The 19457-nt window shown below is 38.9% G+C and overlaps 1 protein-coding gene across 6 annotated transcripts in view; it reads right to left on the bottom strand.

Annotated features, from left to right (window-relative positions):
* Positions 1-13221, bottom strand: part of Pbx1 (PBX homeobox 1) — a 307106-nt gene extending 293885 nt beyond the window's left edge. For 3 of the 6 annotated variants that reach the window (XM_021244719.2, XM_021244718.2, XM_087206822.1), the window contains exons 1-2: positions 12189-13152; positions 8861-8934 (exon numbers count right to left, since the gene is read on the bottom strand). In XM_021244719.2, coding sequence (XP_021100378.1) covers positions 8861-8934; positions 12189-12379 — 265 coding nt within the window. In that variant the 5' untranslated portion in view covers positions 12380-13152. Of the gene's footprint in view, positions 1-8860; positions 8935-12188 lie in introns of all 6 variants that reach the window. The other 3 variants (XM_004865179.4, XM_021244716.2, XM_021244717.2) reach the window with 3 other exon arrangements.
* Positions 13222-19457: the final 6236 nt, after the last annotated feature.

The raw sequence follows: 19457 nt of genomic DNA, 5'->3' as shown, positions 1-19457 counted from the left end.
GCCACACGAGCTAACGAAGCCCTTGAAATACAACTGTAAGAATTAAGATGTGATGTGGATCAGACACGCTGGACTCCAAAGCCTTCATGCAAAAAGAATGCCAAATATCTCATCTAAAAGGTTTATGTTATGTTGATTACATGTTGAACTCTTTAGCTATATTTGGCTTAAATAACATCTACAATGAAAATTAATTCTGCAGGTTTCCTTTTTACTTTTTTGTTTAAGCGGAGCTAGGAGAAAATGAAATCATTAAATTTGAAAATGACGTCTGTGTTCATGGAACAGCACTGTTCTATGCAGTTCTCTTCACAGCACTCTGAGGCTGGAGGAGGAGAGTGTGGGAGGCTTGAGGTGCCTTTTGCTTAATTTTGCCCAAGACTTAACTTTTCTGTCATGTAGACAATTATTTCACATAAGAGCAGGCTGGCAAGCTTTTGAGTCAGTCTCAGAACTCCTGGGCATGGCTAGTAGACAATCCAACCAGGAGAGACAGGCAAACTGAAGAGAGAAGTGGCCGACACTCTGATGTGTGATTTCAGAAAAATAACAGGAGCTGCCATGAATAGACCTCACTCACTGAATTGTGTACTTAATACTGTCATCAAGCAACCCTACATAGTAGGTATAATTATTGTCGCTGTGCCAATGAGGAAACTAATGCCCTGTTAAATTAAATACCCACTGTTACACAGCAGCCTTAAGATGTGATGTGGGTTGGTTCAACTCAAAGTCAAAGCTCAGTCATATGAAATTGCTTTTCAGAATTCTCCATTTCTTTTTCCAAAGTCTCTTTCTCTCTAGCAACCAGACTCCTGAAATTCTAGCTTTAGAGAGTCATTCCTTTGGCTTACTTATTCCTCTTTACAATGCAAACTGTTTTGGGAGAAGTTTCACAAAACTTCAGTGCATACTTCAAGTCCAAAAAAAGCTTCAAAATATTTCTTTTCAGAGTAAGTACTGACAAAGGAGCAACAACAATAACAACAAAAAAAAAGAACAAAAAAACCACAGTAGAAGCCTCAATTTGGAAAAGAGAGGTCACTGACCCAAGAAAGAGGCAGAAAAAACTGGAATGCTGGGGACTGTTGAAGACAAAACTTATTGTCATTTACAATATAAATAAAGAATATACATGCTGTACTCATCTAATTGTACACATTAAATATGTGCACAGTACTTGTTTGCTTATTTTATATATTAACTATACCTCAATAAAGCTGTTTTTAAAAAAAAAATAAAAAAGAATGAATCTACTGCAGCCAGTCTGGAAAACAATTTGACAAATTCCTCAAAATCTAAACAGAATTACCTTATGATCCAGCAATTCCCACTCCTATATCCAAAGAAAACATATTTCCACATACAAAACCTGCATGCAAATATTCATAGTGGCATAATTCACAGCAGCCAAAAAGTAAAAACAAACTACATGTCCAACAAATAATAAATGGATAAACAAAATGTGGTATACCCATACAATGGAATATTACTTAGATATGAAAAAGGTATGAAGTGTTTTCCTATGCAGGTTAGAGCTGGATAAGCCTTGAAAACATGCTACATAGAAATACCTAGTCAAAAACACTACATATTGTATGATTTTATGTGAAATATTCAGAATAAGCAAAATTCATTGTAATAGAGTATAGATCAGTGGTCATCAGAGGCAAAGCAAGGACTGGGTGAAATATGGACAGATTGGTGATTGGTAATAGGTACTGTGTTTAAGGTGGGAAGGGGGTAATCATATTCTAACATTAGATTGTGGGATGCATATACAACTGTGTGAATTTAGTAAAGCACACTGAATGGTACTTTTTTCTTTCTTTTTTGTGGAGAGGATAATGGAAATTGAACCCAGGGCCATCACACTGAGCTACATCCCTAGCCCCTTTTTATTTCTTTGGTTTGAGACAAGGTCTCACTAATTTGCTAAATTGCACAGGGTGAGCCCGAACCTGTGATCCTCCTACGTCAGCCTCTGGGTGTTGGGATTACTAAAGCATGTGCCACTACACCTGGTTCAAACTGTACTTTTTAAATGGACAAGTTTCATGATGTAAAAACCATATCTAAAGAAAGGTCTAAACAATTCTGCTATGTATCAAGCTTCTCTTTCTGCAAAGATAATAGTTTTCCTAAATAAGGAACAGATTAGGAAAAGGGAAAAGGTCAGACTGTCCTAAATGTACTTGATGCTACCCGTCCTGCTTTGAAACCTTGCAGGTTGGATGGCTGGGCCTCTGTGCTTTCAGAGAGAAAATATTTAACTATAATTATGCAATGTCTGTGGTTTCTGATGAGAAGAAAGCACCATCACTACGGGACTCTATCTGGGTCTTCTCTGTCCTGTTGTAGATAATTAAAAACCTTCACTCCTCCTCACTCTCTTTCTCCCTCTTCTCCCACCCTAGTCCCAGCCTTCTGGCCAGATATAGTTAATTCTCACTTGAAGAGAATAGCAAGGGAAACAAAAGAAAGCAAATCTTAAATTCAGCAAGTTTTGTCTCTTTTCGGCATAGAATCACAGACTCTTGGAACTGGCTCAGTCTTTGGGGACCATCTGGTCTAAGCCTCTTTTTCATGTAAGAAAACAAGGACAGAAATAATAAAAGCTAACAGTCATTGAGTGTTTATGTCAGGCACTGTAATTTACATACATTACCTCATTTCCTCCCCACAACAAGTCTTTAAGACAGAGATCACTCAGATTCCCATTTTACAAATGAGAATGACCACAGGGAGGTTGAGTAACTTGATAAAGTCACACAGCTGAGATGTAGCAGGTCTGGATTAGAAACCTAGGGAATCTGGCTTTAAAAGCCAAGTTCTTAACTTCTACTAGTATTATTTCTTCTAAAATTGTTTAAGCAATTTGCTTTTAGTCTTAGCACTTCTTTGTGGTAGGTCAGCATGGAGCGAGGCACATTCTTTACTCCCTTAAGGGCAAAGGTTTCAGGGAAGATGGAGGTGGACGTACTGGTGACCCCTAAAAGGGTGAATTTTCCCAGTGATGCACTCTCTTTGTTTCTGAACCCATGGTCTTCCCACTGAGCTACATCTCCAGCCCTGTTTTTATTTTGAGGCACAGTCTCACTAAACTGCTAAGATGTCCAGACTGGGCTCCAACTTGCTGTCCTCCTGCTTCAGCCTCCCCAAATGCCGAGATTACAGGCATGCACTACCATTCTTGGCCAGCCAACACAATCTTGATTTCTACTAATAACTGAGGGATTGAAAGGGAGTGGTCAGAATTAAGAAAGCTTTCTGCTAAGTCACTAGTGACCTTATTCTGCCACAACAGGAGACAAGTTTTACAATCTTGAGATAATCTACACTTATACTTTTTTCCCTGAGAATCACTCTGTCAAGTTTGCAAAAGTGGCATCTCTCAGATGCAGATGGAGCAGCGCTGCAGAGAATTCCCTCATGAGAGACAACTGACTGCCTCTCCCTTAATCATAGACCAGTACACAGATGTTTCTTCGGCCTGAAAGAGTTAATAAAATGACATCTTGTGAAATGGAGTAGAATATGAGTTTTGAGACAATTTATTATGGAAAATACAGCATCTTTTATTGATGTACCCCAGGGAGATCAAAGTAATTTGCAAGCAAATCATGAATCCCCATTTACTTTATTTATCTGTTACTGCATCCCTTATAGCTATCTCAGGTAAGGGGCAAGAACTATCATATTCTCCTAGCCCATATTAATATAGCAACAGAAATGAATAGAGTGCTTCTCCAGATTGTATGAAAATGAATAGGATCTTCCTTTGGAGCTAGGCCTTGGACATTGCTTCTAATACATGGTGCTTTGGGTGACTTTAAGAGAGAGAGAGAGAGAAAAGCAATCAATGTATATTTACATCTACCTTACCAAGTCCAAGTTGAAACATAACAACTTCCTGCTAAATGATATTTGAAACCAAAATTAAAGATAAGCTTTCCTACACCACATAAGTAAATTATTTCAAAAGAAGTCACAGTTATGCTTTAAAATAAAAATTAAGATGCTTTCCTATTTACATGTACTCAATATCTAGGTTTTGGTTTGTTTGCTTGCTTGGGGGCATTTTTGTAATTTAGCCAACCAACAACAAAAAGTTCCCGGTGTCAACAGAACACAGGGCAAGGGCAGGTGAGCCAGCCTGGCCCAGCAAGGAGCTGAGTTCACACAGGTAGAGCCTTGCCCCAGGCACAGCCTCTGGGCCACCTGGGAGTTCACACCCTCAGTCCCAACTCCCATGTGGCTCCAGGTCACACTTCCTTCTCAGCATTTCCCCTCTCACAGAGCCTCTTCCAGTTGCAATGAAAGCTTAACCGCTCTCAGATCCAAACTTCACACACACCCCTATGGTTAGAACAAACAACAACGAATTTCCAAAAATGTCCTTCTGGGATCTGTGACCAAATGGCTCCTTTGCTCCATTTTCTCCACTTCTCAAATGGAGTAAGCAAAAGTTCCCGGAGAGATGGCACATATCATGGCACAAATTCCCCTTCCACTGTGCTCTCAGAGACATGCTGTCAGTCTACACCTTGTACCCATGTTCTCCTACATGGTAGAGTCTAACCACATCGCTTGGCTTTAACACTCTGCCTGCAGGGTGATGAGCAGGCAACTTGTGTCTTCCCCTCCTTCAATCCTCTTTCCTTATTAGCACCTTCCACAAAAATGAGGAAGAAAAAAAGAAATAAAAATAAAAGGAAAGGAAGGAAGGGAAGGAGGGAGGGAGGAGAAATGCAGTAACAAGGACCAAATGCTTGAATTCTCCTATCAGCAAGAAAAGTTTCTGCATTTGCCTGCTATGGATGAGCGTCCACAAAAAGTCCCTCCTGCCTCAACTCCAAAAGGAATATAACTGGAAGCTGCTCTAAACTGTCCAAAGTGATTTGACTCCTGTTGTGCATAAGGACTAAAGTCATCAGAATTATATCCCTGTAATGTACAGCATTCTTCTAGAGTGGTCCCCCAAGCCATATAGATAAACTTAGACATGCAAACACAAAATTATTCTCTAATGCTTTAAAAGAGAAGAGAGTAAAAGCCCCATAATGTAATTGCTATATTAAAAGAAGGGGTAGACAAGAATAATAAAAAGAGGGTGTCGAAAAAGAAATACAGTAGTAGACTTAAAAATACACCCTACAGTTCTGTGGTGGGGGTGCTAATTGAGCACAGTGAGAAAAGGAGAGAGAACAAAAGGGTGTTAAGGCAGCAAAAAATAACTTTAACCTCCTCCAACGATTTGATTTAACTTCAGTGCAGATTATGTGCCGAGGAAAATTGGCTGAAAAGTGCCATATATAGCTATTATATTCTAAAATTAAAAACTACTCACAATAATCACAACTATTCATTGTTATCTATAAATATTCTCCTTGGTAAATGGCACCTACTTTTTATCTTTTCCTAATTTTTAAACCTGCACGATTTTGACATAGAACAAAACAGTTCAAGAACTATTTTTTAAATATATTGAGTGTTTTTCAGAAATGCAATTTTTGACTTTTTTCTCTTTCTCTTCTACCCCATGAAATGCAGTGGCCACCACATATGTGCACATGCAAAACCCAGCCTATTGCAAATGTCAGAAGACAAGAAATGGTTCAGAAAGAAAGGAAGGAAGGAAGGAAGGAAGGAAGGAAGGAAGGAAGGAAGAAAGGAAGGAAAGAAGGAAGGAAGGGAGAAAATAAATGACCCAAACTCTACATCAAATATCTATGTTTCTAGGCAGAGCATGCAGATAAAAGCCACATCTGAAATACACATGGTTTAAACAGTGTTTTCTTGCTGTTGTTTAAAATCTGCCACGTGAGCATTTCCCTGGCATTCCTCTCTCTTCTCATTCATTTTTAAAAAGCAAAAATTATCAAAATAAAAACCTGTCTACATTCTGAAGCAAGCAAACACATGGATTTTTCTTCTTTTTAAATATCCCGACAATAATTTCTGACTTAAATACCCATCAATCAATTGTAATTCAGATGTGCTGCCTACTTTGGGTATTATGCGCATGTGTGTGTGTTTTTTAAAGTTCCAAACAGTTTCTGAGAGAACTCAGTTTTCCTGTTTAGTTCTGAGTCCTCCAACTAAAATCATTAACAAAAGCCAAATAGCAAAAGCAGTTGAGTGAATGCAATTATCAAGCTCCTCTCCAGAGTTCTGCCTAGGTGAGCAAAAGTGTGAACTTCACAGTAGAACAAAAACAAAGCCCATCCCAAGTCAAGTGCCTTCCACAATGCTTTAGGTAGCTGCTCCAAAACATTCTTTAAATGGTAAAGGCTTGCAAGTAACAATAGGAAATGTCTCAAAACAATAAAAGAACATTCTTGAACTGATCATACCAGGGATCTTTTCACTAGCTCTGTATCAGGAAAGAGAAGAGCGAAAAAAGAGAAAAAAAACCCAAAATGCTCATCCAACTTTACAGACACCTTATATCACTCTGATGCATCAGTCACATGGAAGGTATGTTGGCACAAAACATGAGGGTGCTGTAGATTCTGAGTAGCAAAGTTATTGTGCTTTAGAATCAAAGTGTTCTTTTCAACATTCCACAGTTCTGGTTTCTTCCCTCAATCCTTCCAGCATTCTGGTTGAAGAACAAGAGGAAGGTATCTTTCTTATTTTTGTTTTTTAACTTTTACCCAAAGTGTCCTCTCAGTCCAAAACTGTGTATTCTCCCTCAATACAGGAGACAATGACACATTCCATCTATGGTATTTCCTAAACTATGTTTAAAAATATATAATTCCAGAGATGGCACACAAAAGTTTGTCTTAGATATTTGAAAAGTCTCCTCCCATTAAATGTATTGACAAAATGTTTTCAAAAATTACAATATGAATTCTAACTAGAAATGACACATTTAGAACACTATTTTGACCCACACAAATTTCCCTGTCACCAGACTTTAGCCAATATTAACAAGCAGTAAACTCTAACCAACACCTGAACCGGTTCTCTGTTTACACACACCCACTTTGATCTACTGCCTCAGAAGGTTTTAATTTGGAAACTAGAATTAAACACGTTGGCCACAATGTACACTTAAGAGGTCTAGCTGTCTTCCTTTAACCAAAAATCTAATAAAATGTCTTCAAACATAAAACTCTCCTTAGCCTGTATTATTACACATCCTTTTACATCTTGATCCTACATTTTATAAACTAAGACCAGCAGGAAAGCATACTCAGTTAGAAAGAAATTCCAACAAATTTGAGCAAATATGCAAAGTAAATAAACATCAGAGATCAAAGAAGAAAAAAAAAAGGAAGAAAAGAGGAGAAAAGAAAAAAAAATATATATAGACATAAACGCACTTAAGTTTCCTGATTCTGGGCTAATAGAAAAAAATCTAGACAGTGTGACAAGCTGAAAGAAAAAGCTCTTTTGATATTTGTATGCACAATCCTCAAATGTCTTAAAAGGTGTCTCACAGCTAAAATTATGCAATTATCAGCTTGGCAATACGGCTGGTCTTTGGCAAAGCAACGGGGAAGATTCAAAGGTCTGAACATCACTTTTCAGGTGCTTTGTCTAGTACGTTATGCACAACACCAATAACAGACAATAAAGGACTTGCTTACTAATTTTATATACATTTGAAGAGCTGAGTAATTACATATTCAATCAACAGTCACATCTTGAAACTATTTGTTTTTTAAAGGCATAACACAGAGAGCTCAGAAAGAGAAAGCCCCCCTCAATGCCCCCCCTTCCTCTTTTATGTGTAACTATCAATGTATATCAACCGGACATGCAATCATATTTATTGTCACTTTCATTCATGTCATGCCCTTGCTTATATGGTTTAGATATGAATTATTGACTGTTACACTCCTTGTTGTAAAAAATAAATAAATAAGTAGGATGTCAGGTACTTCTGTGCTTTAAAGCGAGCAGGCAAGTGAGAGCCTAGCGAAGCTCCCGCTTTATGTAACCACCCTGGCCCTCATCTTTAAGACCTGGTTTCAGATCGCCTCCTCAACTCTTTCTTCTTACAAGGCAGAGATTCACCCACTTTGGGAAATTAAGGATTAAAATAAACAAACAAGAGGATGTTGCTAAATGTCCTTCCCTGAGCATCTGTTGTTTAAGAACACCTCTGATTGATGACTGCTATTTTTTAATTGTTGCTTTAAAATTTAAATGCCCTCCTGGGATGTGTTATAAGTATGTTAGTCCATGATATGAGGTCTAGGAAGTAGAAAAACAACAGAGTGAGTGATCGCAAGGTAGTATAAATCCAACAATTCTCCTTGCTATAAAATCATAGGCCATTCAAATACTGATAACCTAATGTTGTAATGTGCTTTCCACAAAGGTATTTGGCAACAGCCTCTTTTGAGAACCTCTAGTCTGCTGTGTAATTAGGAAAAAGAATGAGAGAGAGAGAGAGAGAGAGAGAGAGAGAAACTTAAACACTTTAGTCCCCCCCCCCCATACAACACCAAAAAAAAAAAGATTTTAATTATGGGCCAAAATATACTCCTTTGGGAAATAGACTTTTACTTTCATATTTTTCCCACAAAGACACACCATTCTATAAATTTTCCTTTAGAACCTATATTTTAACTCGTTTCAAAACAAAACAAAACAAAAACAAAAACAAAAACAAAAACCTGATGATAGAGTTAAGGAAAATATATCTATAATGCTTGAAAATAACTGTCAAAGAAACTTGATGCTTTCTTTTAAAGAAAGCAGGACTTCCCATTAGAAGTACCTGGACAATCACAACTGCATTTTTAATCTGAATTTTTATATTTAAATAAGAGACTCATGATTGCTGGTTAAGGATTCACTGGCCAAAGAAAATGTCAAAATGTGGGATTCTCATTCCTACCTGTTTTTTCTTTGATTTCACACAACACATTAAACAAGGCAGGCTTCATTCTGTGGCAGTTCAGAGCATGTTTTCTGCAAGAAAAAACAACAGCATGATAGCTTAGGTGGATTCTCAAGATTGAATAACTGATAATGCAAAGGGGAAAAATCTGAACATTTAGGTAAAATTACAGACTGAGCATAACTCTGTGGCATGCTTCAATTGTTTTTATGACTTACTATACAAAGCCCCGCCATAGAAAAAGAAATAATGTTAATTAGCAGTCAGAGAGTAGGGATTTAAGTACAGAATAGAACTAACCTAAATTATCCCCATTTAGGGAGAGTTTTTTATAATAGTTCAATCAATGTGGAATTCTTAAACTGATAATCCCACCCAGGACAATGAATACAGCAAAGCCAAATGCAGTTTTATATAATCTACCCAATGACCACAGCCTAGGAGCTGTCTGCCTCTCAGTCGATGTGTGTGTCTGTGTGTGTGTCTGTGCGTGTTTTCAAATTTAATTCATCCATGTGTTTGAATTCATTCCGCAGATGCCCCTGTATTCTCATAAACACAAGATGCTTGAAAGGTCTTCTGAGTAGAACTGTCAATTTATAAAATTTCAGTCCCCAAGTTAAAGAGTATGGAAATGCATTGCCAGGGGGCAAACAAACCCATATGGGGAATAAATTCATTTCTCTGTGTTCACATTATGCCTCTTGCGCACACACCGCTTATTTGCAGGTGTTGAAATTCAATTATTTACAATTAAGACCTTGCACCCATTGGGGAAAAAATAAATACAATTGTGCTTTTAGATTAGTGATTTACCTGGTTCTGATGTCTGTATGTGTTTGTATTCAGAATGCACTTGAGGAACCAAACAATACCTTTCCTTCTACTTTACTGTGGAATCACTTAGCAGAATGATACTGTTTTGGAAACAAAATACTGATCATATCAGCTATTAGTTAAGGGAATTCTGTTTACTAACTGAAATTAATGTGTGAAGATAAATGGAAAGCCCTGGCACTCAAAACATATACAATTCTTTTTGATCCTTTTGAAAGTTAAAAAAAAAAGAAACACATCCTCCCGAAGAACAGGGATTATAAGCATGCTCTATCTACTGTACGACAGGGAGTAATAACCTCAAAATTCAAGACTATCAAAATGAACACATAGATGGCATAGATGGTATTTAAAACAGTATCTGTTCACTTTGGAATCAACAAATACACATTTATAAAGATGTGACTAGGAAAAGGAAAAAAGCACGTAGTGTAACTAAAGTAGTTACATTGTTTAACCAAAAAAGAAAGCTTAGTAGCAATTAGTCGTTCTGATGTGGAGTAGGGAAAATGAAAGACTTTACTCTTAAAGATCTTACCCTTTCTTTCTTTTTAAAAACAGTTTTCACTAATTGTAGTCTTACACATAGGCCCAAATTCAAACAAAAATTCCCACAGAGCTATATAGAAATATTGCATTTCTACAGTTACACAAATGGGATTATAGAGGGAGAACTGAAAATTTCCCTAACCCCAAATTGTATCTGATTGCTCAGCATCTAGGCCATTAAGGGGGGGGGGGGGCTGAGTTAAACTAGTCCTCAGTTTCACAAAAAAACAGTGATTAAACATCAGAAAAGTAGTGAGTGTCTATTCTTACTGCTTCCTTCCAGTTCACAAACTTGCTATTAAGCCGGTTTATTGGTATGTCTGAGTGTATTTTTCTGGAACAATGTAATAGAGAAATCTGCTCCAAATCAAAAGAAAATTGCCAGTGGGAAACTGTTCATTTATTATACTTATTAGCTTTTCATCTGATAATAAAATTCAAAAGGCGTACCAATTAATTTAAAAAACCTTTCCCTTATTAAAAAAATTAGAATAGTTCTAGTCTTTTAACATTTGCGAGTTTCGGAGCACCCGTAAACCTTATTACTTTTGAGTTTACATGTTGCATGTGCTGGCAGCTGAAATAGAGTGTAATTCACAACATCTATGCTTTTAGACATTTCCTCTAATTTTCCCAACTCAAATTCCTATTTCCCTTAGATAAGATTACATAGCATGTCTTTTCCATGCAGCTAAGTCACTTAATGTAATTTTGTATATATGTTTACAAGATTTTCAAATTTTAAAAAATACTTCAAGGAGTCAACAAAGCTGAGTAATTGTGGAGACATATGTGGTCATTAGATTTTTTAAATTCTTCCTTTCAAGTTTGGCCTTGGGCTAGCTGCTAGTAGGTTGTCACTTAAATCTGTGTTTCATTTTGAAAGAGAATTTTCTATAAAATCCTAGAGTTCAGAACTATATACCTGGAGGTGGATTAAGTTAGGAAGCTAGTTGCTTAATTATTTTTCTTTAATGAACATCTTCATGTCCTACAGTACTCAAATACATAAAATTCGCACATGCTTTCATTTCTATTTAGTTGCATTCTAAGTGGTTAAGAAAGAAGCATGGGGAAAGTGCTTGCTTGATTTCTGTCCCCTATCCTTTTTTTAAAGGACCTTGCATAGCTGTCTGTGGCATGGAAGGCCAGCAAATCAACTCAAATTAAGAGACAATAAAGTTAAACTAAAAATCTGAGTCTCTTGAAACTAGCAAATGTGCCTAACAGCAAAATTATCTTTGCTTTTTTGCCATTAGTTTTTTCTAACAACAGAATTAAGTGAGTGCAAAATATTTTCTGAATGCTGACAACTACTGACAAAGAAATACCCTGTTTTTGTTGTTGTTTATTTGTTTTGGACTTGGTGGGGGTGAGAGAGGAGAAAAGATCGTAATTTTGGAGGTTAAGTCAAGACAGAAAATCAAACTCGGCAAATTAGCTAAAGAGCCAGCTAAATTTGCAAATAAAGAGTTCTTGGGACATTTTATTTGGTAATGTTACGAAGTCCCTCAACCAGAAGGCATGGAATGCTGCTCTGAACTTGACAATTCTGTTCTCTCTTACACTTTTTTAAAGCAGTAAAAAGTGCCGAGGGCCGCTTTTGGATCAGTTGGCAGTATTTTCGGCTTGCCTGTGTGTTTGTGTGGATCTATATGAATACCTCTATACACACAGCACACACACACACACACACACACACACACACACACAATATGTACACAGCCACATCACAGCCTGGGCAATTACACTTTCGATAACAACGCTTCTTCAAATTTTACTCCTCCGCCATGTAGTTGCTTGTCAAAATGGGAAAAGAAACAACATTTTAAAAGAAAGCGCCGTGGTGATTCGGTTCCCATTGTTTCCCCCTGCGAGAGGGAGAAAAACAAAACAAAACAAAAAACCCAAGAAAGGGAAAGAAAAGCTTCCATCTCACCTGGCCTGCGCCTCATCCAAACTCTGGTCTGTGATGGTCATAATTTGCTGTAAAATGTCTCCAATGTCCTGCTTCCTCCCGCCCTCCCCCTCGGTCCCTCCGGCCCCGTCCTGCAAGTGCTGGGACAGGCCGGGGTGTCCGGCCATCCCGACCCCGGCGTGGGAATGCATCAGCCTGGGCTGCTCGTCCATCTCCACAGGCTACGGCAGCCCTCGGCTCTTCCTCTTCTGCTCCTCGGCTCGGCTCCTGGGAAGCACCAGGCTTTTTATCCTTCAAGCTGTCTTCAAATCCTTTTCAGGATAAACAGGGAAGGGGAAAAAAGAGAAGACCAAAAGAAGAAGAAAAAAAATTCCCGTTGCCTCTTTGGAGGTGGTGGGAGGATGGGGAAGGGGAAGGGGAGGGGGGCGTGAAGGGGTTGCGGGGTGAGGGTGGGGTAAGGGCTGGTGGGGAAGGGTGCTGACTCCAAAAAGCAAGAAAAATAAACCACCTTCCCACTTGGCGAAAAGAAATCAGAGCTGGCTTGGGTTTTTCAGTCCGATCTCCTTTGCAAGACAGAAATGGGCTCCCGGCGCTTAAATCTGTGGCTTAATCCTTTTGCAAATATGCATTGATCGGGAGAAAGGAGAGGAAGGCAGGGGGATTGCAAGGCAAACTTTCCCCCCACCCCCCGCTGCCCCCCACCCCCACTCCGGGCCAGAGTGATCTCAAAGGGGGTGGGCTGTTGCAAAAGCCAGATCTCCCCCGGCAGCGGCGGCAGGCAGAGCCCAGGCTCTCTCCTCCTCCGTGTCTCTGCAAACTCCAGCAGCCCCGTCAGCCTCCTGCTTTTGTTTAGCTCAGGCTCAGGACTCCAGAAACATATACAGAAAAAACACAGCCTGAAAGGAGGAGGAGGAGGATGAGGAGGAGGAGGAGAAGGAGGAGGAGGAGGAGGAGGAGGAGGAGGTGGAGGAGGAGGAGGAGGAGGAGGAGGAGGAGGAGGAGGAGGAGGAGGAGAAGCAGGAGAGGGGAGGGGGCAGAGGGAAGGGGGAGGGGCGGGGAAGCCAGGAGGCGGGGGAGAGAAGGAGGGAGGAGGGAGCATGGGGCCACGCCCCCTCCTCTGATTGGCCCGCAGAGAAAAGACATTCTCCTCCTCCCCCTACTTCCTTCCCTGCGCCTCCTCTTTGGCCTCCTTCGGCTCCTCCCCTCCCGGCGCCCTGTCAATCAGAGTTCAGAGGTGGGCCGGCAAGGAGGCCGAGCTCATTCCAAGTCTCCAGTCCTTAAAGGTGCAATAGTAGCGTCCTTCTGGCTCCCTTTCCACTTCCCCTGCCTGGCTGGCTCACTTAGCTTGCGTCCTTGAGGAAAACGTGGTTCTACTTAAATGAAAAATTAACAGGGAAGAGCATAGTCTGTCTGTGTGGATCCCATGCCCAACCTCAATTTTTTTTTTTTTTTTTTTTTTTGCTGTGACATTGCCATCGATAACTTGATTGTCTTCAGCCCTCAGGCCTCAGGGAAACCGGAGGGCAAAAGTTTGTCAGCAAGAAATAGTGGCAAACACAACCCAGCTGTTAATATAATTAATAACGGTCTCTACTACATGGCCTATGTGATGGTAGGTGATATTTTAGAAGGATCAATGTTATCATAGTAGAGTGAAAAGAATACCAAATTGTGAAAAAGCACCAGATTCTGTCATTTTGTGGCATGAAAATGAAATGATGGACTATGAAACCAGATAAAGCTGAAGAAAAAGAGATTAATAGATAAGTTCACCAAATGAAATTAATTCAACATTTCTCTTCCCCTGGGGGAGAATTAGTTATTTGGCTTAAATACTTAATAAAGAACTACATTATCACAGACTGGCTCTAGTTTTCAATATATTGTAATAAGCATTATTATCTGGGAGAAGTGAACTGACGTTTATTGAATGCCTACTATGCACAAAGTAATTTACATGAGTTATTTTATTTAATCCCCCAAGACATCTTTGGGAATAACAGATGATTATTTTCATTTTACAGAGAGGAAACTCAGAAAGGTTAAAGAACTTGTCCAAAGCCCACAGTTATTAAGGGTCAAGCCTGGAATTCAAGTCCAATGGTGGCTCCCTCCAAAGGCCCGGTGTTTCAACTGTACAGTTGGCCTCAAACCTGGACAGAAAAGTGTGTACAGTGTAAAAAATTAGTCATGTGTGCATTGCCTGTCTGTAAGGTTTTTATTTAAAAAAATTTGTTTTGCCTGCCTGTAATTTAAAAGCACATTTAAAGAAACTTGACTCCAACAAGATGCCTGAAATAAATAAATAAATGATAAAATAATAAAATGGAATCAGGCAGAAAGCCAGTAGGAAACTCTCAGCAAAAGCCCAATACTGCAGCTCCAGATGAGGCCTAAATTTGCCTCCGATCTTTTCATCAGGCAAGGCAGGAGGATTCCTCCATCTGACCCGGTAACAGTCCCAACGCCCACGAGATAGAATAACAGGCTAGTCACTCTGGAAATGGCCAACATACTTTGGACTATAAAAGAAATATTCTCCTGTGTAGCCAGTACTCTTCCCGGATGTCAGAGTAACCAAAGGAATTGCAAGGGTCCCCTGTAACCTCAGTGGAACCGATCTGCAAAATGGAAGGCAGCCCTCCTAGGGATTTAGAGCTCTGCAGATAAACTGTTACTCTTTTCATCAATTAGTATGCAAAAGTTTGGCAAGACAAGGGCACTTAGGAAAGCATTTCAAAGCAGTTCTTAACAGGCTACTTGGCACTTATTAGTAGGAGCACATCAACAGGGAGTATTAATTGTAATTACAATGTCATATTACTTAATAACAATTGTTTTATTCACATACATACCCTGACTTATAAACAGCTTTTTAAATCAACCCTAATCAAAAGTTGAGCGCAAAACTATTCTCAAGTCGTATATCAATCACAGACAATGTGAGGTAGCATGTCCCTTACATTTTAAGGATGAAGTCAACACAGGGTCTCTAAGAAATCAGTTTGTGAGCAATTAGCTCTGAGTGAAGAATCTAATTAAAAGCTTACCAGGGCAAAGTATTGGAAAGGGTATCATCAATACGCGAAGATCATTGTCCTCTAGAAATATTGTAATAGAAAATAAGTGTGCACAACATTATTACTAAGAATAGTTTTTCTTTTTTTTTCTTTTTGCAATATGGGGTTTGAACTCAGTCTTCTCATTGAGCTGCATCTGTATACTTTATTAAATGTTTAAACTCTTTGTTAAGAACCTCACTAAATGGCTAAATTGCCTATGTTGGGCTTAAACTTGCAAGCCTTCTGCTTCAGCCTGCCAGAGTGCAGAGATTATAGGTGTGCACCACCACATCTGGCTAGCGATAGCTAATATATATTTAGTGCATACTGTGGTGAGGCATTCTATTCAAGGTGGATCTTTTTGGTTTGGTTGTATTTCTTTTGTTTGTTTTGTTTTTGGAGACAGGTTTAGACTATAAAGCCCAGTCTCCTGCCTCAGTTTCCAAAGTACTAGGATTATAGGGAGGCACAACCACACCCAGCTATATTTTAATTTAATCACTGTAATAGTCTAATTTCAATTTGTTTGCTTTTAACTATTACTCTATAGTATTTCCCAAAGATATTTCAGTGTCAAATAAATGCTATAGAAGTGATGTCATGCCCTAAACATCCTATAGGAGATGAGACTTTGTTTCCATTTTTTCATTTTCTCATATTAATTCCATTCCCCTCTTTCTTTTCCCCTACCCGTCCCACTTCCCCCTCCCCTTTGCCCCTTTTCTTTCTATTTCACATTATCTATTATACCTTTTAGTCCTTATTTACACTTTCAGTTTCTCACACTAGAGAAACTATTTGATATTTACACGTGTGTCCTATTTAGTTCACTTAAGAGTATCGTCTCAATGTGCATCCATTTAGCAATAAATGTCTCTAACTTCTCGTTTTTGATGGCTGAATAGTACTCCATTTTATTTAAAAAAACCACATTTTCTTGATCCAGTCTCCAGTTGATGGGCATTTGGGCTGTTTCCAAGTTTTAGCTATTACAAACAAAAGTGCTAAAGTCTTTGTAAATAGGAGGGATGGAGGGGTTGAAGGGAGGGTAGGGGAAGGGGGAAAAATAAGAACCAAGAGAGAATGTAAAGGTGCATATCTCCAATGATGAATGTCATTATGCTGTACACCTAAAATGTACCAATAAAAGGATATACAAAAATAAATAAATAAATGAATAAAAAAGAGATGAGAAAATGTGCAATCTAATTAGAGTTGAGAGAAGTAGGCTTTGAGGTGGGTCTAAGGACCATTTGGAACTAGAAGACAGGGTTAATGAATTTGACAGAAGTTCAGCAGGTCAGGCTTTCCCTTTGGGCACACTAGAGTTCTACTAGAAAGATGTGACTGGGTGGACTCTGAATAGCTCTACTGATATTAAGGAAACCGAGGAGGTACTAGGTTATTCATTTGTTTTAAACAGAGAAACAAAGCAATATGTTTCAGGATGAGTTGTCTAGTTGCCCAACCCAATGGACAACAATTATCTGGTAGCCCAAATCAGGTAAGAAGGGAAAATAAATCAGGAAGGTGGCAATTGAAATGGAAAAGGAGAAGAACACTTTCAAGTTGGAGCAACCAAAAATTGATAATTGATTTTATGTGAGTGGGAGGGACAAAGAGAATCCTTTCAAGCTTGGCTGAGAATGAAGCACAGGTATTAATATAATACTAAGTATAGCTATTGATACAATTTACTGATTGTATTTCAGCACTTGTGCCTAACCATCTAATTTTAACAATTTAACATCTAATTTTGAAAATATCTTATTTGTAAGGGAAGAAACCAAGGCACTTAGAAATTGAACTACTAGACAAAGTACAACGTTGACTCACTCAAACAGCTAGGATACACCCTGAGAAATGCATCAGGAGGTAGTTTCTTGACTATGTCGTTGTTGAGAGCACGTACACAAACTGAAACAGCTATGCAGTCCCAGGGCAATACAACCTTGTGGGACTGCCACAGTATATGTGGTCCATTGTTGACTACATTGCCCTCTGCATATGATTGTATAGTATAAACACTCGTATTCTTAATGCCTTACATAGAATAAAGGAAGTCAAAGGCAGAAACTATCAAAGGTGAAATAGAATAAAAATTAAGATCTTCTCTTATTTGCATGAAGAAACTGACAGTCAGCCATGGTGATGCACACCTATAATCCCAGAATTGTTGGAGGCTGAAGAAAGGAGGATTCAAATTTGGAGCCCAGGCCAAGGAACTTAGCAACTTAGTTAGATCTGTCTTAAAATAAAAAATAAAAAAGGGCTGAGGATGTAGCTCAGTGTGAAAGTCCTAGGTTCAATTCCCAGAACCCCAAACAAACAGGCAAACAAACAAAAAACTTATAAAAATAGATTATGAGGAGAAACTTCTACACACAATTTCCATAATTTATGGGTTGTGATAAAGGATGGATAGTGCTTTTTTGTACCTTCCATAACTCAGAAGTACTTTAATTATAATAGGTGATTTACAAATATGTGTTGAAAGAATCAATGATGCTAATAATGATGCTATATGTCTTCAGACTAATAACTGAAGCCCATTGAATTGTGTCTTAAGAATGAGTCATTATCAAAATTTAGCAAAGTAGTTCTCAGACTGACCTTATTCTAACATATCCATGGTCATCTTACCATGTATACCTCTATGACAAGATTTGCTTATCCTGAAGATCTCCTTCAAATTTCACTAGGAGCCCACTGGAATATATTCTCATCTTCCATAAGGAACAAAGTGAGGAGTTCCAGGAATGTGAGCAAAGACTCCAGTATCTTCTCTAGCAAACAAGATGGTAACAAAGAGATAGGTTCCTTGGCATGGTTTCAGAAATAAGTTCATTGCCCCTTGTTGTTATAGCATCCAAGCAGACTCTAATCTATGCATTTTTATGATTATATTTGAATTGACCGCTGTAACTCTCTTATTCATGTAGGAAAAGAAATTTTCTTCTACCCAAGAGGGACATATCCAAAGCTAGGAGCCAAAAATCATACCTGAGACAGTTGATGGACTCTGATCATCTAGCCAGAGATTTCCATCTTTCTCCTACAGCAATTTTCTCACCTTCTTACTCTTTGCTTTTCTTAAACTTTTCTGCTCACTTCTCCACCTTCATTCTCCCTTTTTCTCTATTCCAACCTCCTCTGACCTGCTTTCAGAGCACTTCCTTCCAGATCCTGTTTTGTTGCTTTTCTATGCAGGCCTTGAAGCAGTCCTGGGCCACCTACTTCTTTGCATGTGCCAATGATTCATACAATACAGCAAGAAAATCCTAGGGCGGGGGATTTAGCTCAGTGGGACTGCGCCTGCCCCGAGCATGCAAGGTCCTGAGTTTGATCCTTGCTACCAAAAAAAAAAAAAAAAAAAGAAAAGAAAAAAAGAAGAAGAAAATCCTAGAACAGGCATTCTAAACCTAGGGTCTGTGTGTGAACATCAGCTGTTCGTTCAGTCTCTGGGAACTATGAACAAGATTTGCTGATCTACTCCACTTTACATCGCTTTATCAGAACCTCAAGAGATTTCAGGACCCAAAATAAGTAACATCTATTAGCCTTCAATATCAAACAGTAAATACTACAGTGTTGCCCTGTTAGGCTGAGAAAACCATGTGGTTCTCAGTGACACAATTTGTCTAAGAAATATCTGGTTTTATTTCTCAAACAGAGCAGGGTCACACAGTCACCAGCCCATTAGAATGGCTATTGAATGATAGTCAGTGCAGTATCAATATCAGGGCTAAAGAGCCAAACAGAAACCCTTGAAAGCAAATCAAAAGACAGGGCAGGGAGCTGTGCAGCTGAACACTTACATTACTGCATTCCAGACACGGGGAACGTAGTGGTAATGAGACAGGCTGGATTCCCGGAGTTTATGGAACTTACCTTCTACTGTAGGAAATAAACAATAAGCACATCAATATATAAGCTCAGAAACTCATAAATGTCATGAATAACTCAAGACTGGGTAATGTGACATGGAGTCCAGAAGGCTGTATCAGTCAGGGTGTTCAAGAAAGGTCATTCTCAAAGCTGACCTTTGGGTTTAGTTTCAAATCATGAGGATTCAGATATGCAGAGATCCTGGGAAAGAATGACTGAGAAGGAAGTGTGGGAAGGAGGAAGCAACACAGGCAAAGGGCATGAGCTGGGATGATTTGAAGTAAGGAAAACCAGAGAGACTAGAGTCTAATATGCAAAAGAAAAAGTGTATAAAGATGAC

Source organism: Heterocephalus glaber, unplaced genomic scaffold (assembly GCF_053883595.1).
Source record: "Heterocephalus glaber isolate CG9 unplaced genomic scaffold, H.glaber_assembly_v1.0 deba00000738, whole genome shotgun sequence".
NCBI classification, from domain to species: domain Eukaryota; kingdom Metazoa; phylum Chordata; class Mammalia; order Rodentia; family Bathyergidae; genus Heterocephalus; species Heterocephalus glaber.
This window is presented reverse-complemented; position numbering and strand designations above follow the sequence as displayed.